This window comes from Anabrus simplex, chromosome 2 (genome assembly GCF_040414725.1).
Source record: "Anabrus simplex isolate iqAnaSimp1 chromosome 2, ASM4041472v1, whole genome shotgun sequence".
Classification (NCBI taxonomy): Eukaryota; Metazoa; Arthropoda; class Insecta; order Orthoptera; family Tettigoniidae; genus Anabrus; species Anabrus simplex.
The window spans coordinates 412667440-412690419 of NC_090266.1; the positions used below are offsets into that span (position 1 = coordinate 412667440).

At 41.4% G+C, this 22980-nt stretch overlaps 1 protein-coding gene across 2 annotated transcripts in view; it reads right to left on the reverse strand.

Moving 5' to 3' along the window:
• The window catches only part of LOC136862869 (solute carrier family 25 member 45), a 196051-nt gene extending 177081 nt beyond the window's left edge, over positions 1-18970 (reverse strand). For both annotated transcript variants that reach the window (XM_067139137.2, XM_067139135.2), the window contains exon 1: positions 18775-18970. In XM_067139137.2, the coding sequence (XP_066995238.2) occupies positions 18775-18817 (43 nt within the window). In that variant the 5' untranslated portion in view covers positions 18818-18970. The remainder of the gene's footprint in view (positions 1-18774) is intronic.
• Positions 18971-22980: the final 4010 nt, after the last annotated feature.

Below are 22980 nucleotides of genomic sequence, written 5' to 3' on the forward strand. Positions count from 1 at the left end.
GCTCATAAAATGGATTATGACCTCACTGCAGGGCCGTCAAGTTCTGTTTACCCTCAACGCTGTAATGTTGAGAGCTAATATAGACAGGGGGTGTCCACAGGGAGGAGTATTATCACCAACATTATGGTGTCTGGTAGTGGATGAACTACTTACCAGGTTAAATGTTGGAGGAATATACGCCCAAGGCTATGCAGACGACATAAGCCTGATGGCAGTAGGAAATTTCCCCAGTACAGTTTCCGAACTCGTACAGAGCTCTCTACGTAGGGTGGAAAGATGGTGCCACGAGACAGACTTGTCGGTTAATCCCGATAAGACGGAGCTTGTGGTATTTACCAAGAGGAGGAGGCTAGACGGACTGTCAGAGCCCTTCCTATTTGGGAAAAAATTAGTTAAGACAACTTCGGTTAAGTACCTAGGGGTAATCCTTGAGGCAAGACTGAGTTGGAAGAAACACATAGATCATAAGGTGGATAAGGCTCGCAAGACTATGTGGGCCTGTCGCAGGGCCATCGGGAAGACTTGGGGCCTAAGACCTAAGGTGGTCCAGTGGCTCTATATCTCCATTGTACGGCCCACGATCACCTATGCATCTATAGTTTGGTGGCCAGGCTCAGAAAGTAAAACTGTGAGCACCAAGTTAAACAGTGTCCAAAGACTTGTCTAGGAATAACAGGGGCACTGGATACTACACCATTATGTGCAATGGAGGCCATCCTAGGTTTTCCCCCATTACATTTATATGTTAAGGTAATAGCGGGAATGAGTGCCTATCGCCTTTGGTCACTCGGAGGATGGTCCTTCAAAAACCCGAATAGAGGTCATGCCTCTATTCTTACAAGGCTTCACCAGACTTGCCCTATGACAATGATGATCGGGGATCTGATGAAGCCTAGCTTTAATTTGAATTATAAATTTACAGTGGTGATACCCACAAGGGAGGAGTGGGCCGCGGACGCTGGGGCCCGTCTTAAGTCTGGGGGCTGTACGTGTTACACAGATGGCTCGCGGACGGAGACGGGCACAGGCGCCGGGGTCTGGGGGCCTAAGACAAGGCTCTCCCTTCCTATGGGTAAATATACTACTGTTTTCCAGGCTGAAGTATACGCAATACTAGCCTGTGCTGTAAATATATGGAATATGCCTGGACACAGAAGACATATCACTATTTGTAGTGATAGCCAGGCAGCGCTAAAAGCACTATGTGCAGTTAAAACAACATCAAAACTGGTATGGGAATGCCAAAGGATGTTAGATCAGCTGTGTGAGCTTAGCTCAGTTACCCTATTATGGGTTCCTGGGCACACAGGTATCAGTGGAAATGAAGAAGCTGACAAACTAGCGAAACAGGGCTCAATGGGTTCCTTCATAGGACCAGAGCCCTTCCTGGGAGTGTCACTCCGAAGTGTGAGACTGGCAATATCCCAATGGATAAACCAGTCTCACCTAGATATTTGGAAGAGGTTAACCATAGCAAGACAGGCACGTGAACTTATCAAAGGGCCTAGTCAAAGCTATAAAAAGGTCCTAATGAATTTGAATAGGACCAGAATGAGAATGGTAGTTGGACTGTTAACAGGCCACAATACCTTACAGAGACACCTACACATCATGAAAATCACCCAGGATCCGATGTGTAGAAGATGCGGTAAGGAGGAGGAGACCTCCGCGCATGTGTTATGTCAGTGCGAGGCTTTTGCAAGCACTAGACATCGATTCCTGGGCTCACATTTTGTGAGCCTGGAGGACATCAGGAATGCCAAAATCCGGACACTGGTATCCTTTATAGGAGCACTAGGGCTGGACTAGGCAAACCCGTTCAAGGGGCACAAAGGGTCTTCATAGACCTACGTGTGGAGCTCTGCGAAAACAGGGCTCACCCATTTCTTATCTATCTATCTATCTATCTACCTACATCCTTGTCCTAGATTATGTTATTACTATGTTGCAGATTTAGCCAAGCGAGGGAGGATTTAGAGAAGAAATACAACACGACAAAGGCAACACAGCATAGCCACAGCCATAAAAGAGACGATCCAATCCAACCCCACCCCCCACCAGCGACAAAGGAGTGGACAAAAACCAGACCCCTGCTAATACCATTTAACTATTAATATACTTGTTGTACTTGTTCTACAGGACACGAGAGCGGAAAAGCGGCCCGCACTCTACAGAAGAAAAGTCATAATAATAATAGTGTATATATAATATGATGTGTGTATATATGTGTATATATTTACAGAGACAAATGTGTGACACCAACACCGCAAAGAAGGGACGTCATCAGGAGAGAAAGAAGATGCCCCTTACAATAAGTAAGGCTTGGCACTACTATTCCCAACATCACCTAAATGCTCCCATTACAGTACAAGACATGAAAGACGTACTCAGGACTAGAAAGAACACTGCCCCTGGACTAGAACAGATTACTTACCGACACATAAAAGAAGCTCCACATCCCTTCCTTCAACTCCTAAGTGCAGTATACATAATCTTCCCCATACTGGATTCTTTCCCGCCCATTGGTGACATGCTATTATTTTGTTATTTTTAAAACCCAAAAAACTACCATCCCAACGAAATTCATATCGCCCTACCAGCCTTCTAACAGTGTATTCTAAAATCTTAGAAACCATCCTCGCACGCCGTATATATTCCTATCTCAACTCCCTCCATCTCATACCTCAATCGGAAGCCGGTTTCTGTCCTCAGCACTCCACACATGATCACCTCTTTCATATCTCTGCATCCCTCACAAAAACCTCCAAAAAACCGCGCAGCCCTTATTAGTCTAGACGATGAGAAAGCCTTTGACAAGGTATAGATCGACGGACTGATATTTAATCTTCGTCACCTCCCGCTACCTTTGACAATCATCCGTTTCCTAGCCAACTTTCCTAACTCCCACACGGTCCAAATCAATATCCACGATACATTATCCTACACCTTTCCTATTAAAGCAGGAGTACAACAAGGTAGTCCATTGTCACCGCTTTTATATATCTTGTTTTGTTTCGATATTCCCCAACTTATTCCCCACTCAGATTATATTAGTTTGCTGATGACACAGCAATACTGTCTCTAGGAACTAATAACCGATCCTTGCAATCCCGATTACAAACCTACTTAAATGAGTTCGAACAATGGCTGAATCTCTGGCAAATCAAAATCAATGTAAGTAAAACACAATTTATAATTTTTTGTAATCGTAAACATAGATGCCTGCCTACTAACCAAATCTACCTAACCCTAACTAATAAACCTCTTACTGAAACCACCACTCTTACCTACCTAGGCATCACTTTTCAAAATAATTCAAAATGGAATATACATTTGGACCTAATTTACAAAAAGGTATCCCGCAGGTTTCACCTCTTCCGCTGGTTGTTAGGTCAAACCTGGGGATTGAAAGCAGCACAAAGCATTAACACGTACAAAGCCTTTGTTCGACCTTTTATCACGCACGTCTCATTATCCTGGATCTCCGCCTCTCTTGTCCAATATCTAGACATATTAAAATTTGAGCCCCACGCCATCCGACTAGCTTATCGCCTCAGCCCAGAAACTAGACTCGAAGTAATAAATAACCTTTATACAATCCCAACAATCCTTTCCCATCTACACTCTATTCGTCTTTGCTATTTACAGAATGCTGTCTCCCGCAGCTCACCTGAACCTTTAGAAGCAAGTAGCTTTTCCCCTCTCGCCACCGCCATTCTTACAAACCAACCCACACCTCTCATCAAACACCTCTTCCCACCATCGACCTCAGCCCATAGATAAATCTAAACGCAAAATAGAATTATGGACCATTGCAGATCGCACACTTCTGGGCGAGGTTCTAATTCAGGTTATTTTTCCACTGTCACCTTACACATTTACTGAATTAACGGCGATACCACCGCCATCTCTGACTACATCTGTGTTCAGTATATGTGTGACCTCTCAGAACTTATGACGACTTGGCTTATTCACTTGGACAAGAAATGAATAATAATACGTCACTGATTGTATATTTAAATTTAGAAATTGTTTATCATTTTATTCTACATTCTTTCACTTCAAGAAAAACAATGTTTACTGTTATTTTGTTAAGTTTGTCGTGTTTAGTACCGTAACTGTTCAAATCCCGTCACAAGGTGATATCTGTATTTTTATTTTTATTATTATTTCATCTGTGATATTATTATTATTATTATTATTATTATTATTATTATTATTATTATTATTATTATGTCCATACTATTATTATTTTAACTGTAAGATTACTATTATTGTATTATAATTATTATTCAATTCCATTCTGCAATGCTTGTCGCTTGCGTGATTGTAGGTAAATGTATGCATATGTACGTGTGTGTAAATTTACACTAAAAACCTGTACAGTGAGAGGTGCTATATATCAGATGTTGGATGTGAGATTGCTACAATGTGCAATACTGCTGGAGTAAATGCAGAGTCATCGCTACGTCATGGCTACGTCATCGTGCTTATTTAGCGATGCGCTCAGTTTCTTTGAGTAACCCAGGCCTCCCCGGGCTATTTCACCATTGTAGGTAATATTTGTCGCGAGGTGGGAGTAGATCATAGTTATTTCTGGAGGTTACGTAGGTGCGTCAACCTAACGTCTATATAAGGTGGCTGTATCTTGTAGCGTCAGTCATTATTCAACTGGAAGCAGAGGCCACAGTCGGTCGGAGTGTGAACGAGCTGGAGAAGACTCAGTGAGCCATTAGTCATTGGTCATTGAGAGATAGAGGCTACAGTTGGTCTGTCACTTAGTTGAAGATACGGACGTAAAGACTTACCACGAAGTCATAGAAGGATAGACTTGCAATGAAGTCATACAGTGCAGACTTACCAACAAGTCATATAATATGGAGAAGAAGCAGTCACAATGATGCATCACCAAGTTAGGCGTGACACATCTACAGTAAACACCAGATCAAAAGGAATACGTCGTAATTACACTCAAAGTGTTGAAGGTACAGTACAGTCAGTGAACTAGTGAGGGATATATTTCGAAAAAAATTTTTAAATGTCCTGTCAAGAAGAATTCAAATTCATGCCTAGTTTCTTTCAGTTGCAATGTCATAATTTCATATTCACATCTGTTTTATCGTAACAAGACTTACTAATTTTTATATACATTTTCAAGAATATATTTTGTTCCATCGAATGAATCTGTCGTTTCATTTAAACAGTAAAATTTCTTAACCTCTAATTTAATGGGGAAACCGAACGCCAATCTCCTTTTCCCAGAAATTATATGGTATGTTGTCAAAAGTAAGCTTATCACCCCACACCCTAGAGATAGTCAAGATTCTCATTCTATTATTGGTAGACTGAGCGGTAGCTGGCGCCCATCAAATAAAGTATGTGTAAGTAAGCAGGTAAGAAGCAAGTGTGAGTACAAGATTCGACGATTGTGTATTTTATTTAATGAATATTCATTTTCATAATTTTCAATTTAAATGCAGTTTAATATGTTTCAAAAGTCAGTAAATGAGTTAGGAACTATTACAGTACATCAATAAAAAGACTTTCATTTCTGATGACATGTTCTACAAAAGAAGAACACACTTTTTTCTTTTGTAAAACGTGTGCTATTAGCACTGTGATAGTACATATATCACACCCTCGCACTGTATGTAGAAGTTAGAGATATCATTGTCAGTATTCGATTTATTATTATTATTATTATTATTATTATTATTATCATCTGTATTTCATTTGTATATTTTGTCATTTATATTTGTAAGCTACATATGTAGGTATGAGTGATTTGTTTTGCACGAGTAGGAAAACATTGCTATATTGGACTCTGGTAATTTGGATGACTCATGCGGGCATCGCAGTGTCTGATGAGATGTGTTTGTTGATGTTATTGTACTAGGAAATTTCTATGAGTCATGTGATATAACCCAGCGTTTGTTTATTTCTTGGGACCAAGTATGGGTTCAGGGCATGGTCTTGACGAGAACATCACTCATGATTGGCTGGCAAGAACCAATCCAGACGTATTATCTGAGAGGAAGGGGAATGCTGATGTCTATAAAGGTTGATCAAACGGCGGGAACTTTCTATCTCCTCTCCTCTCATTCCAAGCACCCGCCATGCCAAGCAATCAAATCCTACATTAACCTGCCAAGCCAAGAAAATCAACTCCTCATGTCATTACAAGCCCTAATCAGACACTTCACCCCAACATCTGCACTGAAACCTCCCCCTCAACATCCTTACCTACCTCTTTCTGAGCACTGTAAATTAATTAATGCGTGATGACATTGAAGCAACATCGGGAGTGGTCACCATCTGGATGGGTGACCCTCGTCTCCAGACTACATTGGGACTCCGGCAACGAAGCTTCAACAATTGTTCCTCTCAACCGCCCCGCAAGGGGCGCAGGTCATATTCTGACCAATGAAGACTTAATATCCGCTACACTAACCATCAATCAACAACGCCATGCCACCGAAGAAGAGAAGATCTCCACTAAGAAAAAGCACTCAAGGCCCTATACGGGTCGAAGGGCTAAAATCCTCATGGTGCAAGGCCCTGCCTGCGCCAGTGAGAAAAGCTGCTGGAACCAGACAATCACTACGGAAGAGAACCACAACTGACACACTGTACGGGAAGGAAGTGGTGCTGATACACGGTACTGGAGTGACACGGCTGCAATGGACTGGACTTCAAACGTTCGTGGAGCGTAGTCTTGTTATGTTCGTGGAAAGTGGATGATCGACAGATAGCACTTGTGGCGGCCTGGCATTACATGTTGGTGAAAGCTATCTCAGACTTTCCATAATTTATGTTCAGGGTCGACAAGCGTGTGTTACTTACATGTATATATCTTTACAACAAGTGTTAAAGTCTGTGAACACAGTATTACGAGGTACAGTATCTGTGTGATGTTAGAAGTGCTGATTATGAGAATTGGCAAGTAGTATTGATACAGAGACAGTGAAGGGTATTTATCTACATATATGTACATTGTTCATCGGACTATCTACAAATGGTAGCTTAGTTCTCGCTTTCGTTTTCCCACGGTTTTCATTATTGTTGTTGTTGTAAATATGGAGTCTTCCAGCAATGTGTTGTGTGTGTGTTATATGTATAATTTTGTGTGTTGATGAGGTGCTCATGCACGGATTTTGTTAAGAATATAGTTAGCTATTTTAGAATCAGTGGAGTTATTGATGAACCTAGGTGCAGTTCCTACCTATTTAGTCGTTTTCAGGAGGTTAGGTAAGGCCTACAGCAGATGTACCAGTACGCAGCATTATGTACACACCCTGGGATCTAAGGTTTATCATGCTCTATCAAAATTCGAGAGATCCATTCTGGTGAACTCTGGCGCCCATACTACGGACATTTCGATTAAAAATTTTATTAATTTATTTCAAGTATTTTATGAAGCTTTTGAGTAACGTTATTTATTTACATATTTTTATTCATGATTTTATTTATTAGTAATCATCCAATAGTTACAGCACACAATCATATAAAAAACATTTCAAAAACAAATATTTGTAAATGTAATCGGCCAAAGGGTCCCTTTGTTGGATTGATGGCCCGCTCCCTTAATGGGGAGAATGAAATAACTATTTGAATAAAAAAGGCAATGGAAATCTCGTTTCTTAAATTTTACGACTTCCTGACGGGGAATCGAACCCACGTCCTTGCAGGTGAACCGCGCACGCCTTCGCCGCCTCGGTCAGGCAGACCCTATACTGTTACATAGTACAACAGTGAACACATAGTTACTAAATTTAAAATAATGATCTATGAATGTGTGTGTACAATCAACTTTCGCTCGTTAAGTGCATACAACTTACATTATTATTGCGGACCCCTTGTATTATCGCCACGGCTCCCCGGGGCCGCGGACCACAGTTTGGGATTAACTTCTCTACAGTGTAAGAGGAGACTCTGGATGCGACATTCCGTGACCTCGACGTAGGAAGTGTCCGCTGAGGGAAGCGTTACAGCGAAAGACTGCCTTAAGTAGAGTTGCGTAATGTCATTTAGAAATAAAGTAGGCCTCTGGATCTCAGGTAACAATTGGATTCTGACGGAATACGTAAGAATAAATAAATATGCCAGAAATTATAATTCTTGGAGTTCATCAGAAGTTTCTTTTTAAATGTGGTAATGACCTGTTTTAATTTTCCGTCAGGACGCGTGCTCGGCATTGTAATATATGAGCTAATTGCAGCATACCAGCATTGTACAAAAGTCCAAACAAAGCTTTGATTTCCTATTTACTGGTTTCTGGAGCGTCTCTCTCTCTCTCTCTACCGTAACTGAACTACACTATACTACCAGACCAACGTCTAACTATACTTGTTTTTTACATCCTCTGCTCCACCACGTGATACACTGAGCTTAGTGACTCTAAGGCCAACGCTATTCATTCCTTTTAATAATTTCACACCTGAAATCGTAATAGAATGTACAAATTATAGTTAATTAACTTGGGCCTGAAATCCGCATGGACGGGTGACCGCTGCGCTTCACGGGAGATGAATAGCTCCCATAAACATCAACACTCAGTAGTCAATTCCAAGTAAAGAGAGGCCTAAATCTGATTAATACAAGTTTCATTGTGATTGCTTTCATAGAAGAGTCATATGAGACGTCGTAAGCGAATTATTTCTAATGCAGAAAATTGTTCCCACAGCAACTAAGCTACTGACGGCAGTTAAAAAGAAAATAAACTATCCGTGGAAGGTGAACACTTTAAGAAACGTGTTGCATAATATGAGGTTCAAGCCCGCATGATGGCCATGATCATTAAAGTATCAAGTCCACGTCGTCTGCGGCTGTAACTTAATTAAGGCCGCGGTCGCTTCCTTCCCATTCCTAGACCTCTCCTATCCTATTGTTGCCGTAAGTCCCGGCATAAAACTACTTTTAAAATGTTGATAGAGTGAGGAGCTCTTCAAACAGGCTAATGCTCGTTCATGCTGGTTCGAACATGTAAGAGTAGGTTTATCGATGGCGCAAAGCTGATGTTTAGAGCAGGAGCTTACCATGACCAAATGAATAATAATAATGTTATTTGCTTTACGTCCCACTAACTACTTTTTAAGGTCTTCGGAGTCGCCGAGGTGCCGGAATTTAGTCCCGCAGGAGTTCTCTAACGTGCTAGTAAATCTACCGACACGGGGCTGTCGTATTTGAGCACCTTCAAATACCACCGGACTGAGCCAGGATCGAACCTGCCAAGTTGGGGTTAGAAGGCCAGCGCCTTAACCGTCTGAGCCACTCAGCCCGGCATGACCAAATGAAAGGGGAAAATGTTATAAGTGGGTGAGTGAGAAACTCCTTCCTAATCTCCCCTCTAGAAGTGTTACAATAATTGACAATATGCCTTACCGTAGTACTTTTTCTTGCTAGTGGCTTTAAATCGCACCGACACAAATGGGTCTTATGGCGACGGTGGGAAAGGAAAGGCCTGGGAGTGGAAAAGAAGCGGCCGTGGCTTTAATTAAGGTACAGCCTGGTGTGAAAATGGAAAACCACGGAAAACCATCTTCAGGGCTGCCGACTGTGGGACTTGAACCCACTATCTCCCGGATGCAAGCTCACAGCGGCGCGCCCCTAACCTCATAGCCAACTCTCCCGGTACCACAGTATTGAAGAAAACAAAACACCTTCTCGGTATGCCGTTAAAGACAATGTGGTGAAATGACTAAGAGGAAACAAAGTGATATTTTATTAAGGAATGAAAAAAGTTCAACTTTTTGAACTTATCAGTGAGTTACAAAGGCCACAAAAGAATACCGGTTAGATGAGTCACTGAGACTGCATGGATACGCGGTTTTACGCTTGCCTCCTTACATGTGTGAACTCAGTGCCATCGAGCTGGCCGAGGCCAAAATCAAAAGAACTCTACTAGAACAAAACATTACGGGCAATACCTCGTTAATGAAGCTGCGGTAAGTGACGGCGAGTACTATCGCATCTGTGACTGTGACACCCGTCGACTGAGACTGGGAATAATGAAATGTCGTATGGCTTTTAGTGCCGGGATATCCCAGGACGGGTTCGGCTCGCCAGATGCAGGTCTTTCTATTTGACTCCCGTAGGCGACCTGCGCGTCGTGATGAGTATGAAATGATGATGAAGACAACACATACACCCAGCCCCCTTGTCATTGGAATTAACCAATTAAGGTTAAAATCCCCGACCCGGCCGGGAATCGAACCCGGGACCCTCTGAACCGAAGACCAGAACGCTGACGAGTCGGACGAGACTGGGAAGATTTCGATCAACTTTTATCAAACTGGCAACGAGTTCCGCGAAAACGATGTGTTGTTGGAAGATGCAGTACGGACGGTTTTGTTGTACGTAATCGATTACCTAATATTTATGAACGAAATGAAAAATCTAATCAACTCTATAAGTTGTACATCCCTTGGCAACAAGAGAAGGAAAGTGCTTTCAGTGTCGGAATACAAGCAGGTAGAGATAATGACTCGTTTCACACCAGCTATTTCCTTCTGTCTGACATTCCTTTCTGCTTAGGTAGCCTCCTTAGGTTTGCTTAAACAAGTGCGTTCATCTGTTTACTTACTCTTCGTCTATTGCAGTCTAAAGCAGTGTTTTACCACATTAAACTGTAAAAATGCCTAAAAATACGAACTCAAGGTCTTTTTTAGTTAAACAATAGATATCAGGCAATAATGACTATACAATTAACGATGATGTAGTGTACTGTCAAGTGTGCGACAAGAGTGTAAAATGCGATTTACAAAATTCAAATTGTACAGCATTCGTAAACAACATCACGTCTCAGATCGAAAGAACAGAGTAAGAATACTCAACAGCTACGTTTAACCGACGTGAAAACGCGGTCTGAAGTTAGTACGTTTTCAGCTGATATTTGTAAAGCTTTTGTATGCAGCAACATTCCGCTGCATAAATTGAATAATCCACATTTACGCTCGTTGCTGGTAAAAGTATTGTGTTAATCTATCCTTACAAAGAACTATTTACTTTCACTGCACGCTTCTGTCGTGGATACGATACGGGGTCTGTTTAGTCCTCAGCCCGAAGGCTGGTTGGATCCTCAACAGCTCCGCCATCAGCTGTCATAGATGGCCTAGGCATCACTGAAGAGACGTATTAGGGAAATAAGGAGTGAGATAGTTTCCCGTTGCTTTCCTCACCGAGCCAGAAGTTGCTATTACATATCAGTCTGCCAAGCCCACTGAAATGCATGCACCAACCGACCCTATGAGCAATATTTTCACACCATTCATAGCAGGGACTGGCTGCAGAAGGAATGGCATTACTAGCATCACTCATACCTCAGTCACTTTCATTTTGTCAAAGCCAAGGATAAAGCTGAGACAGATCAATGAAAGTAACAAGATTGCTCTAGCCCATACCAGAAGACATAGTGCACTGTAAACACTAGGTCCCGCCAGCAAAGGCATGATACGGTGTCTGGATATCGGTAAATGAAACAACACATTCGTGTGGTCGATACAATGCGAACTTCATAGTGAGTAAATTATGCCCAGAAGAACCAGGCAAACCTCATTTACTTTCGTGCAAAGTGCTAGAAAAATCAATTACGCTACAGTTGCAAGATTTGTTAACGATTTCCTGTGACTTCTGTGGCCTAGTGAATCGGAGAGTGATTGTTACAAAGTGCGATTTTAGTCACAGATGCAGCTTCTTGTATGTTGAATGCAGGTCAGTCTCTACGAGTATTTTTTCCAAATCTCATCCATATCACATGTTTGGCCCATGGATTTCATCGTATTGCACAAGAGACACGTATTCCATCCGGCCACAAAGTAAATTCAAGTGGGAAAAATCTGTTCCTGAAAGATACCAGCTCGTGTACGGTTGCACAAAACTCATCCGCCTCAGGTTTCTCTTCCGCCGGACCTGTTCTCACAAGATGGGGAACTAGGTTATCCGCAGTATCGTTCTACCAGGAGAACTTTAGTCAAGTGAAAGATGTAGTTAATAATGTTATTTACTTTACGTCCCACTAACTACTTTTACGATTTTCGGAGACGCCGAGGTGCCGGAATTTATTCCCGCAGGAGTTCTTTTACGTAAATCTATCAACACGAGACTGACGTATTTGAGCACCTTCAAATACCACGGGATTGAGCCAGGATCGAACCTGCGAAGTTGGGGTCAGAAGGCCAGCGCCTCAACCGTCTGAGCCACTCAGCCCGGCGAAAGATGTGGTTAAAAGTATTGATGATAGTCATTCTGCGTTTGTTCATGAAGCGAGTGCGCATTTGAATCTCAAACTGTATATAAATATCAGTTTCATCCATGTGCAGTATTCGTCACTTTCGATGGCGATTAAGGGACTAGAAACTCGCGCTGCACCCCTACACGAATCCTTTCAGTTAATTCAAAACACCATTAGTTCTTTAAATGGTGTCGCTGGTGCAACTGGAGAAGAAGTTAAAAGGAAACTCAGTGTGGTGTTGGACTCAAACCCAGGACTCAAGAAGATTCAAGCCATAAGCAACTACGTAAGTGGAATCAGGCAGTCTTTGCCAGAAGAATGTTTCGAGCGGTCAGTGTCAGTGTACAAGTATTTCACAAATTACGTCCGTCGACGTAGAACGATCATTTTCAGCGTATAAATTAATTCTGTCCGACAACAGAATGTCATTGACCCCTGAGAACATTGAAAAACTGTTGATAACCTACTACCATGCATCATTTTGCAAGGAATGAAACATGTTTATCAATTTTACGCTGAGTTAAAATTAAATAATGCGTTTGGAAAATGTATTTTGTTTTATTTTTAGTGCATATTTTCAACATTTTAGTGCATATGTGCATGCATATTTTTGGAGTTTTCAGTGCATGTGAATCCGGGGCCTACGTGATTAGTGATATATAGAGGATGGTTGCCTAGTTGCACTTCCTCTTAAAACAACAATCACCACCACCCGATTTAGGCAAATATTGAAATTTCTGCATTCTTCTTCTTTATCTACCACTTTTTCACACCATGTGGGGTGACGGGTGCGAACTGTGTCGCACATGTGGATTTGATCCTGTTTTACGGCCGCTTGTCCTTATGTGGAGGGATGTAATCACTATTGCGAGTTCTGTAGTGTGTTCTCTGAATATCACGAGGAGAGTGTTGGGACAAACACAAACAACCAGTCCCCGAGCCAGAAGAATTAATCACACGTGATTAAAATACCCGACCCGGTCGGGAATCGAGCCCGGGACCCTCTGAACCGAAGGCCTCGACGTTGGCCATTCTTCCGAGGAATCGGACATTGAAATGTCTGCAATAACATTCTTAATAATCGTGGAATTTCTGTGGGTCTTTTTTCACTTCCTGGTGGAAATTGTGGAATTCACCGCATTTCTGCCTTTTTTTTTTTTTTTTTTTTTTTTTGCAAGTTGCTTTACGTCGCACCGACACTGACAGGTCTTATGGCGACGATAGGACAGGAAGGAGCTAGAAGTGGTAAGGAAGCGGCCGTGGCCTTAATTAGGTACAGCCTCAAGCATTTGCCTGGTGTGAAAATTGGAAAAAAATGGAAAACCATATTCAGGGCTGCCAACAGTGGGGTTCGAACCCACTACCCCCCGAATACGGGGTACTGGCCGCAATTAAGTGACTGCAGCTATCGAGCGCGGTATCTTATTAGTTGTATGTGCGCTGTACCTTCTTTCGGAACTTGAAATCAAGTACAATTTGGTTGCTACCGTAAGTTCGTCATCAGTTCATCACTAATACTACTGTATTTAACCATTGTGTGCACAGATAACTAAGAACGTTTGCATTTAAAAAAATTAAAAAAACACAACGCGATGCTGTACAATCATAACAGAATGGAATTTTTTTCTCTTTAATGAAGAAAGAGCGAGGGTCTCCCACCAGTAGTGGCGATTAGGAGGGCTAGGGGGAAGCGATTTCCCCCCCCCCCACACACACACACTTTGTGGAGAAAACATTATATTTTAATTCCATTTTAGCCGGCTGAAACAAGGGATTATAGGAATTATTTATAAAAAGCAATTTGTATAAGCCCTGTTGTCTATCAGCTAATTCTTTCCTTTATTTTCATAATTATCAACAAAATTATATGCGATAATACGCACAAAATGTCGTTCGTCGCGGCTAAACAATTTATATAGCGCCACAGCAAGTAGTGGAGACTTTGCATGTCCTGCGAGGAAGGGTAACAGCGGTATATTATTTTTTTGCCAAGGTCATGGACACTCATCAGTCTGACAGTGTATTTAGTGCCTGTTAGTTTCTTAGTGTATGGGCAAATACTAAATTATGCTTAATTTTATAATCACGCCGTATTTCTATTTTAATTGTATTGCGTGTGTAATATTGTTGCTTTGGTGAAAGTTTTATTGTATAGTATTGAATCAAAATCTCAAAAATCTGTTGTTACTACTTAAGTTGGTGAACTGTCTGTCAACCTTTACCTCTGTGTCGAAATTCCCTAAGAGAGCATCAAAAAATTTACCATTTCGTAGCTTTTTTCTTTTTTCAGTTTTCATGTACATACCTACCCCCCCCCTCCACTATATCCCCACAAACCTAGCTACTTTTTGTTTTCTGCTCACTTTTTTGCCCCCCTGCTTCTAATTTCCTATCGCCGCTACTGTCTCCCACCCGGTATGTCCGTCTTTGATTGATGAGAGATGAGCTACGAGCACTGAACGAGGAGCAATCCATTCGGCATGTGCGGACGGAAACTGAGAAATGCAAAACAAACTCTTGAGTGCTGTTCTGTGATTGGTTGGATCAAAGCCAACGCCGCCTACTCATAATATTATCGGCCTATGTTCATTGAAGGTAAAATCATCATCATCATCTGTTTACCCTCCAGGTTCGGTTTTTCCCTCGGACTTAGCGAGGGATCCCACCTCTACCGCCTCAAGGGCAGTGTCCTGGAGCTTCAGACTCTTGGTCGGGGGATACAACTGGGGAGTATGACAAGTACTTCGCCCAGGCGGCCTCACCTGCTATGCTGAACAGGGGCCTTGTGGAGGGATGGGAATATTGGAAGGGATAGGCAAGGAAGAGGGAAGGAAGCGGCCGTGGCCTTAAGTTAGGTACCATCCCGGCATTCGCATGGAGGAGAAGTGGGAAACCACGGAAAACCTCTTCCAGGATGGCTGAGGTGGGAATCGAACCCACCTCTACTCAGTTGACCTCCCGAGGCTGAGTGGACCCCGTTCCAGCCCTCGTACCACTTTTCAAATTTCGTGGCAGAGCCGGGAATCGAACCCGGGCCTCCGGGGGTGGCAGCTAATCACGCTAACCACTACACCACAGAGGCGGACTGAAGGTAAAATACCAAGATTAAATTAGTACGCTACTTGTTTATCTTTATGCTCTACAAATGTAATATTCCGATAAAGTGCGGATTACTTTATTGAAATGGAGAATGTTAGATTATTACCACTTACGTTATTGCAATGACCTGGGCGAGGATTTTGATGACCTAAAAACGTTTAAAAAGTGAGCTATAAAATGACAGCAAATGTCCAGTAAAATGATCTGAAACTTTTAAAAACTGAGATCAATTTTAAAATGAAATTTTACGAGTCGAGTTGGTATAGGCTATATTTATGTTATAGACATTATAATAAGCGTTTGGGCTTTTGTTATGTCAGAAAACCAGGTGGAATTTTTTACGTTTGGCAGAGAAGTTTGCCCCGCGTCTTCAGAAGGAAATCTCGACTGTTCGCGAGGAAGACTTCTCCAACTGGAGGTGTCTCTCCTGGAATGTGGACATTTCCAAGAAGTAAGTGGTGAACAAACTTTCTTTAGTCCCCAGATTACCAAAGCGTTGTGAGGTTCTTCATCCTTACTTAAAGTTGTGATAATATCCATTAATTACCACAAATGCTTCAAAATCCTCAAACAGATAAGAAAATGATTCAAAAAGTATAAAATAGTCTAATAAATTCCACAAAATGACCAAATAATGACGTGTAATTTCAGAAAATGACCTAAAAATACAAAATAGCAAAAAATGACCTAGGGTGATAAATTAGCTTTTTTTTTTTTTTTTTTTTTTTTTTTTTGCTACTGGCTTTACATAGCACCGACACAGATAGGTCTTACGGCGACGATTGGAATAGGAAAGGCCTAAGAGTTGGAAGCAAGCGGCCATGGCCTTAATTAAGGTACAGCCCCAGCATTTGCCTGGTGTGTAAATGGGAAATCACGGAAAACCATCTTCAGGGCTGCTGACAGTGGGATTCGAACCCACTATCTCCCGGATGCATGCTCATAGCCGCGCGCCTCTAACCGCACGCCAACTTGCCCGGCAATTAGCATTTTTACAAATTGGGAACTATGATCAGGATTTCTGTACAAGTTAGCAATGTCTGTTGTGAACTAATTATAAGACGATATGTCATCAAAATCCTAGCCCTGGTAACGGCCAGTTTTTCTTCAGTGGGAATAGGGTTGACATGATAGTTGCTGTACTTCTGTGGTTTCATATTGCCTTCAGTTCTTTTTAACAAAAATTGAAATGTCTGCATTCTTCTTCTTCTATCGCTTTTTCCCCACAGCCTGTGGGGTCACTAGTGCAAACTGTGTCGCACATGTGGATTTCACCCTGTTTTACGGCCGAATGTCCTTCCTGACGCCAACCCTATCTGAAGGGATGTAATCACTATTGCGTGTTTCTGTGGTGGTTGGTAGTGCGGTGTATTGTCTGAATATGGAGAGGAGAGTGTTGGCACAAACACAAATACCCAGTCCCCGAGCCAGGATAATTAATCAGACGCGATTAAAATTCCCCGACCCGATCAGGAATCGGACCCGGTATCCTCTGAACCGAAGACCTCAACGCAGACCATTCAGCCAAAGAGTCGGGCATTGCAACGTCTGCATTGACATTCTTAAATAGTCGAAGAATGTCTGTGGGTTATTCATCACTTCCTGGTAACAATGGTGGAATTCACCGAATTTCTGCCTTCTCTTATTAATTGGATGTCGCTGTACCTTCTATCAGAACTTGAAATCACGTACATTTTGCTTGCTACCGTAAGTTCATCACCACTACTGCTACTCTACTTAATCACCGGGCGAGTTGGCCGTGCGGTTAGGAGCGCGCAGCTGTGAGCTCGCATCTGGGAGATAGTGAAAATGGTTTTCCGTGGTTTCTCATTTTCACACCAGGCAAATGCTGGGGCTGTACCTTAATTAAGACCCCGGCCTCATCCTTCCCATTCCTAGGCCTTTCCTGTCCTATCGTCGCCATAAGACCTATCTGTGTCGGTACGACGTAAAGCAACTAGCACAAAAAAACTCTACTTAACCATGATGTGCACAGGTAACTATGAATATTTGCACAAAAACAACATTAAATTTAAAGAGCAAAACGCGTTTCTTCGTTATTGGTGAAAGAGTGAAGGTCCCCCCACCCGGTAAGCGAGCCTTTGCATGATAAGTGAAGAGCACTGCTATGAGCGCTGAGTGAGAAGTATGTTTGTACCCTTCGGTTTTGTGCCATCAGACAGTAATCGCGCTTGTAAACGCTGCTGCGCGAGTCTCTACTGGTTGCTGTGGCGCTACACGAATCAGTTAGCTGCATCAAATGAAATTTTGTGCCTATTTCCGCTAAGTATTATTTTTAATATTTAAATAAATTAAAGGAAAGAATTAGGTCATAAGACAACAGGGTTTGTATAAATTGTTCTTTTTTATAATTCCTAGCTTTGGTGGCTAAAATGGAATAAACAATTATTTTTTTGCTCCATAAAGTGTGGGGGGGCGGGCGGTGATTCCCCCCCCACCTCCCGCTATCCCCTCCTCGTAATCACCGACACTGCATTGATTCATGATACAAGAATAGATTAGATGCACTGTCGTAGAGCGATCGGTAGGTTCGGGGTAGACAAGGAAGTTGCTCTGTTCTCAAGTTCCTAGATTCCAACTTCGACGTTTACACTACGCACGCTGAGAGTGATTTGTCAACGAATTACTTCTCTTGCACTCCCGAAAACAGAAAGGGATATTATACTGGATTGTTCTTATTTTCGATGTTTTCTTATTCTCGCCGGCAGGTTAATTACAATCATGCCTCGGCACAGACATCTCAGTAATTTTTTTTTTTTTTTGCTAGGGGCTTTACGTCGCACCGACACAGATAGGTCTTATGGCGACGATGGGATGGGAAAGGCCTAGGAGTTGGAAGGAAGCGGCCGTGGCCTTAATTAAGGTACAGCCCCAGCATTTGCCTGGTGTGAAAATGGGAAACCACGGAAAACCATCTTCAGGGCTGCCGATAGTGGGATTCGAACCTACTATCTCCCGGATGCAAGCTCACAGCCGCGCGCCTCTACGCGCACGGCCAACTCGCCCGGTGACATCTCAGTAACACAGAGTATATAGTAACATTCAAACTCACTAATTACATGAGGTTACAGAGCTCTTAAAACGTCCACCAGTATACACGAAACGTACATCCTATAACTAAATGTAAATGTCTCTTAGCGTGGTTCCTGTCGTGACGTCGGAGTTCGTAAACTACTGAAAAATGTCGACGAGCATACTGTTCTAGAGTAAGGACACCGATATCCTTCCTTGTCACCATCCAGTCCACCAACAGTCTCTAAACCTCAGTGGGGCTATGAGAAAGACCAGCACTCTGCATGACAGACATTCACCGAAAAATATAATATATAGTAGTTTCCAGACTGAATGCTGAAATTTATAAAATAATGAACTGAAAATGAATGTATAAAAGGAACTAAATTCAATGTACGTTCAAATTCACTCACCTGCGCCCCATCCAGAGAGAAAATCACAGAAAGAAAAGGACATTCTTTCAATGTTCAAAGTTCACTTTGAAGTATTTTACAACAGTAGTAGGCACTGTATTTCACAGCTATGGGAGAAAATGTGTATTTTCATTCGTATTTACAACTTAGTCTTCGAAAAAACCCTCGGTAAGACTTTCATGATGTATAGAGCATAATACTGTCACTGATAATGAAAAAGACTTGTGAGAATGCTCACGTGTGTATAATATTATGCAACATTTGTTATCTTAAGGACGCTCTGGAGGCCATATGATAAGACCTTAGGACAAGTGTGCTGCTGACAGTATTCAACACTGCTGCTTTGGAGAGAAGATCATTTCTTTCTATCCTCTTGTAATATATTGACCGGGCGAGTTGGCCGTGTGGTTAGGGGCGCGCAGCTGTGAGCTTGCATTCGGGAGATAGTGGGTTCGAACCCCACTGTCGGCAGCCCTGAAGATGGTTTTCCGTGGTTTTTCCATTTTCACACCACGCAAATGCGGCCACGGCCGCTTCCTTCCCATTCCCAGGCCTTTCCTATCCCATCGTCGCCATAAGACCTATCTGTGTCAGTAAAAAGTATATATTGATACTCCCCACTTAATCATCAAAGTAGCCATGCTAAGTTACATTAAAGCAAAACCATCTCCGTACAGGTAATGGAGGTCCTTTGTGGAGTGGAAGATACAGGCATCCGGAATTGGTATCCTCGGTATTAAGTGGGACAGAGTAGTTAACACTATGCCCGGGTAACTTTGTCCCCAGCAGTTAACCTGGTACTTATTTTAGGTATAGGCTGAGTGACCCTCAAGGCCATGTTACTCTCAAGAGGTCACAATCTCCTTTCTAAATGTTTCAACTTCTTGACGGGGAACTGAACCTACGTCCTCCCGAATGAACCAAGCACTCCTTTACCGCCTCATTCGGGCATACCCTAGTAAATTATACCATTTCTGTATTTCATTCCTAAAAATATCATGTTGTTGTTACTGTTGCTATTCTTTGGGACATTAGCCCATAGCGTTGTTGATGTTGCCTCCCATGCCGTGACATGTTCTGATGCACCGAGTGATGCTTGCGCCGCGTAGGACCACCACTAGATCGCATGACTGGAAATGTCGACCTGTATGATTGAACATCTATTGCATTGAAATTTTAAATTTGTCTTGCCAAAGCTTATTCACACTATTAGTGTGTATTCATTGTACTTTATGAAAAGGTCTCCATTAAATTTATAACAACCGCTTCATTTAACAAATCAAATATAGAAAGCGGGCTCTCGGCCTTAGCATCCTAATAATAACTACAAACATGATATATATATATATATATATATATATATATATATAATATAACCTTCCAATGTATGTCAGGATGAGATTGGTGAACACATTGGAAGTTTATGTTGAGAAATAACGTCAATGAAATCTTATGTTCGGTTATCACACTTCCAGGTGAATTAGAGTTCATCTGACTTGGCTAATTACGTGAACGGCATCGCTGAATTGAAGATATCGGCAGATTGATAATAAGCTCTAAACCCCGTGGTATCTCGGAAATGTTGGTAGGCAATTAAACATTGTGAGACATAGGGCAGGATTGAATGAATAATACGCATTCCTCAAGTAAAGTTTCTGAAATGCATGAACGGCAGAATATCAATGACAGAATGTTACTGAGGGCCATGAAACGTGCGAATAATAAGTTTATATGAGAGGGCCATACCTTGTACATCTAGTCTCGCACGATTCGACGATCGAGATGAAGAAATGAAACTGTCGATTACTAACCTAAATACGAGGCGGCAATTATTAAATAAGTTCCTTTGCTAGTACAGCTGATTTATACGAGATCGTCTCGCATTATGTGTCAAATGTTTCCAATTGTCAAGAACATATGGGAGCTAGAAGCTGAGAAGAATTCTGAAAAGCAAACCGTCTGCGATTATTATGTTGTGGTAGAATCTGTTTTGTCTCTGAGGAAGTTGACTCTCAATCTGTATCTCAGAAAGATCGGAAGCAGAAACTCGTAGGGAAAAGATTGTGTTGAAAGGAAATATTAGCGAGATATTGGCATATTATAAACATATTATATTGTAAAACAAGATATCTTGTTATTGAAGTGCAGAGGCAAGTGTGTCTTTAAAATTGTAAAATTGTACCAAGGTGTATAACCCTGTCCTAATTGATATCTCTAAGTTTCAGGTAACATGGAATCGTCAATTGTGGGCGATATACATGAGATGTTTGCACGTATCAACATGAACAACTAAAATAGAGGGAACTCGAAGGATCTGGTCAGAAATGTGACGGATACAGCTATATAATGTTAATAAGTGAAAGCTGAGCACGGAAGGTGACACCGTCGTGGAGCAACAACCCAAGATGAGTACTTGAATATCTTTTATATATTCCGCCACGTAATTGCTTATTGTAGATGTAGAGTAGTATTTATTTTAATGTCGATTTTGACATGTATAATTTTAACTTGAAGGCGACCGTTATTCGTTAATATCATTGCGTTGTATTACTTATGATCGTTGCGTCTAGTGCGGTGAGCCAGTCTACGTTGAGATAATATGCGATGGTAGTGTAAGATTTCCTGTGATGTTTGCTAGCAAGGTTTTATGGATTGATTTTTCGGCGTCGATGTTATTGGTACCGTAATGGTGATATGGTGATGAGCGTTAACTTAACTCGGAGCTCAGAATACCTCGGAGGAGCTCGGTATTTTGCGACGTGCGATGTTGTGGTCTTCAAATATTATGTGCTTGTGCAGAAATACAGTGATTGGTAATGGAAGTGTGATATTATTGTGGTGACATGGTGTTAATGCGGCAACGTGTTTAGTAATTTTATGTAATTGCCTGAATAGATTGTTCCTTAGTATTGTGAATTCGCTGTGCATGACAATTTGTGCGACGTGATAAGGTGTTGGACACGGTAGGATCTTTGAAAATATTTACGTGGATAGAAGGATGTGGATGATTATAATTGAGTCATTAGGATTGCGTATTTTATGATGATGTAATGTGAAGGTCCTGATGATAGCATTGATGGTAGGAATTATGTTGGTCATGCGTGAATTTGATGGTGATATGATGTATAATTTATTTAGGTAAGAGGCCGTATTTTAGAATAATGTCATAGGATTTCGCACTCACGAACACTAATAGATGGTCGTCATACTTATTCTATTTAAATACAAGATTGACCAAAGCGCACGATATAATGGGATGTTTAGGATCTTCGCAAAATAATCGGTAACGTAAAGATATTGAGTCATGTCGTAAAGGAAATATGATCTCCTATGGTAAGTAAATCATTTCTTTGCTAGTTGAATGTTTCGTAGATTGTTTGAGTTGACGCATAGTGCTGATGTAGTCATTTCAGGTCAAACGTCGCAGTGGAATCCGGAGACGCAGAATCAACGTAGTTAGAGTAGATCATGGTAGACGTTGCAATGTCTTTTGATGTCCTTTATCTAGGTGCAGCCTTTGATGAAGGTACGAGAGGATTGAGCCTGTCTTTGAAATGCATGATTTTAATGGATGTCATATTATGTTATGATCTTGTGTCTGTCCAACATTTCTTTCGCATTCATGACGAGTTATGTATTTAGAATAACGGTGTTTTCAAGTTGTTAGGTAGACAGATACCGATAGATAATACGATGATTTTAAAGGTGAAATGACGGAATATTATAAGATATTTGAGTAGGAACTGCATTCTGATATGGACGATACAATTATTCCTAGTTATTTATTTTGAAATGCGTGATTGATAATTGATCTTTTCATTGTAAGCCTTCAGCAGAGGGACACTTTGTCTCTTTTGTTTTCCAATTTCTTCTTGAATGTCGATGTTTTGATTATTTGTAACAAGAGCATGAAGTTAGGTGTTTATTTTTTTTCAATTTTAACATAATATTTTCCGTTCTATATCCGTTTGTGTTGCCAATAATTTACTCTTAATGTAATTGATATTTGAAGTTATTTAAGTCATTAAACGGAAAATCCTTCCACAAATGAACATTTTACAGAGTTCTCATTTAATGTAGCGTAGGAATATTAGGATAGTTGTTTAATTTAGGATGATATGTAAGGATGGTCAATGTATCTTAAAGAATATGCCAATATCCTAGATCTCTTAACTCTCTATTGCGGAATATTCACGTAATTTTTAG